This window comes from Montipora capricornis, chromosome 2 (assembly GCF_036669925.1).
Source record: "Montipora capricornis isolate CH-2021 chromosome 2, ASM3666992v2, whole genome shotgun sequence".
In the NCBI taxonomy this organism is placed as follows: domain Eukaryota; kingdom Metazoa; phylum Cnidaria; class Anthozoa; order Scleractinia; family Acroporidae; genus Montipora; species Montipora capricornis.
The window spans coordinates 24,377,858-24,379,881 of NC_090884.1; the positions used below are offsets into that span (position 1 = coordinate 24,377,858).

The 2,024-nt window shown below is 52.9% G+C and overlaps 1 protein-coding gene across 1 annotated transcript; it reads left to right on the forward strand.

Moving 5' to 3' along the window:
• The first annotated feature begins 297 nt into the window (after positions 1-297).
• Positions 298-768, forward strand: LOC138036958 (uncharacterized). The gene has a single exon (XM_068882983.1). The coding sequence runs from the start codon at positions 298-300 to the stop codon at positions 766-768; it is 471 nt and encodes a 156-aa protein (XP_068739084.1).
• The last annotated feature ends 1,256 nt before the right edge of the window (positions 769-2,024 follow it).

A 2,024-nucleotide genomic window follows, 5' to 3' on the forward strand; every position in this document is an offset into this window, starting at 1 on the left:
ACGTTTAGCTGTTTTGGGCATTGAGTTAGACTCAGTGGCTCAGGTGGCCTGCAGTCGTGGCGGAATCGTCACTGGTGTACCCCGTGCGAACTGGAGTCCCTCATTGGCCACTTACATCATGCCGCCAAGGTCGTGTGGCCCGGTCGTACCTTCCTGCGTCGTATGATCAATCTGCTCCAGTGTTTTCGTAAACGGGACCATCCGATCCGCCTGAATTCTGAATTTCATCTGGATCTTCAGTGGTGGCTTCAGTTTTTGTCCTCTTGGCATGGCGTCTATTTTTGGTTGTTTCCCGGCATGTCGGCCTCCCCTGATCTCGAAGTTACATCGGACGCATCCGGTTCCCTTGGCTTTGGTGCCTACTTCAATGGGCAGTGGTTCAGCGGCGCATGGGTTTCTTCTCAAGCCTCTCACTCTATCGCCTATAAAGAGTTGTTCCCGATCGTCATTGCTGCTCATGTTTGGGGGCCTCACTTCGCCAGGCGCCATGTTCTGTTTCGCACCGACAACGAGACTGTGGTTTATATCCTCAACTCTAGAACATCCAGTATTCCCGTGTTAATGCGCCTGCTTCGCCATCTTCTCGCCTCAGCGGCGCGTTTCAATTTCTCCTTTGCCTCTCAACATGTTCCTGGGGTTCATAATTGCATTGCTGACGCTTTGTCCCGCTTTCATTGGCAGGAGTTCCGGAGGTTAGCACCCCAGGCTCAGTTGCTTCCAGTGTCCATTCCGCCTCATCTCCTGGAAGAATTGATCGGCTCTCATTAGAGCAGCAGTGCCAGTTCCTGTTAGCCCATGGTTTGGCTGACTCCACTCGGAGATCTTACGCATCTGGCCAGAGGAAGTTCATCAACTTCTCTGCGCAGTTGGGCAAGTTGCATCCCAGTGGCTCTCCGTGCCCCACCGATGAATGGACGTTGTGCCTCTTTGCCACTTTTCTGGCTGGATCGGTTCCGCACTCTTCGATCTTTCAGCGGTTCGTGCTCCGCATATCGAAGAAGGCTTCCCAGACCCTCTAGTCAACTGCCTACGTTTGCAGCGGGTTCTTCGAGGAATCAAACGGACCCAAGGTTCCCTTGAAGCTCGGCGCCTTCCAATTACGGATCACGTTTTGATGATCATCTTTAGGTCTTTAGATTTATCTATTTTTGACCACTGCATGTTTTGGGCCGCCTGCAACCTAGCATATTTCGGATTCCTCCGATATGCTGAATTTACTGTTCCTAATTTGGCTAGTTTCACCCCGGCACTCCGCTTAAGTGTCGGTGACATTTCGGTAGACTCTGACGCCAATCCTTCCTGCTTGCGAGTGCGGATTAAAGCCTCCAAGACTGACCCTTTTCGGAAAGGCTGCTTTGTCCACATTTGCAGGGGAAGCTTCCCTCTGTGCGCCCTTCAAGCTGTTTTGGCCCATTTGGCAGAAACTCGGGTGGCCCTCTTTTTCTTTTCCAGGATGGTCGGCCCCTAACTCGCGCTGTCCTCACTATTCGTCTCAGAGAAATCCTAGCTGGAGCAGGTGTGTCGGGCAATTTCTCCAGTCACAGTTTTCGCATTGGTGCGGCCACGGTGGCAGCTCGCAACGGCATCCCTGATCACCTTATTCAGGCCTTGGGTCGTTGGTGTAGTCCATCTTACCAGTTGTACATTCGCACTCCATCCGAGTCATTGGCTGCTCCCTCTTCTCATCTCGCTGCTGGCTCAGTTGGTTCGTGACCCGGATAAACGTGAGAAATCATGCAGATCACAGGAAATCACGCGGATCGCAGGAAAACAAGCAGACCAGTCCTCCTCAGTTTCTCAGGGTAGCTTGCGGCTTGCTTGCGCCTGCCTGCGGTGTCAGGCCAGGACTCCTTTAATCAATCGGGAAGTCCATGGCAGTTCCCGGGTTCAGTTCCTACATCAGGCAGAACCTCCGTCATGCCTCGCGGCCGGAGGAGCTGTGGCGGACCTTGCTTTAGTGCCTCTTTTTCACCTTGCCTCGGTTAGCGGACTTCTCAGTCTCATTTCATGATCAGCTTCACAGT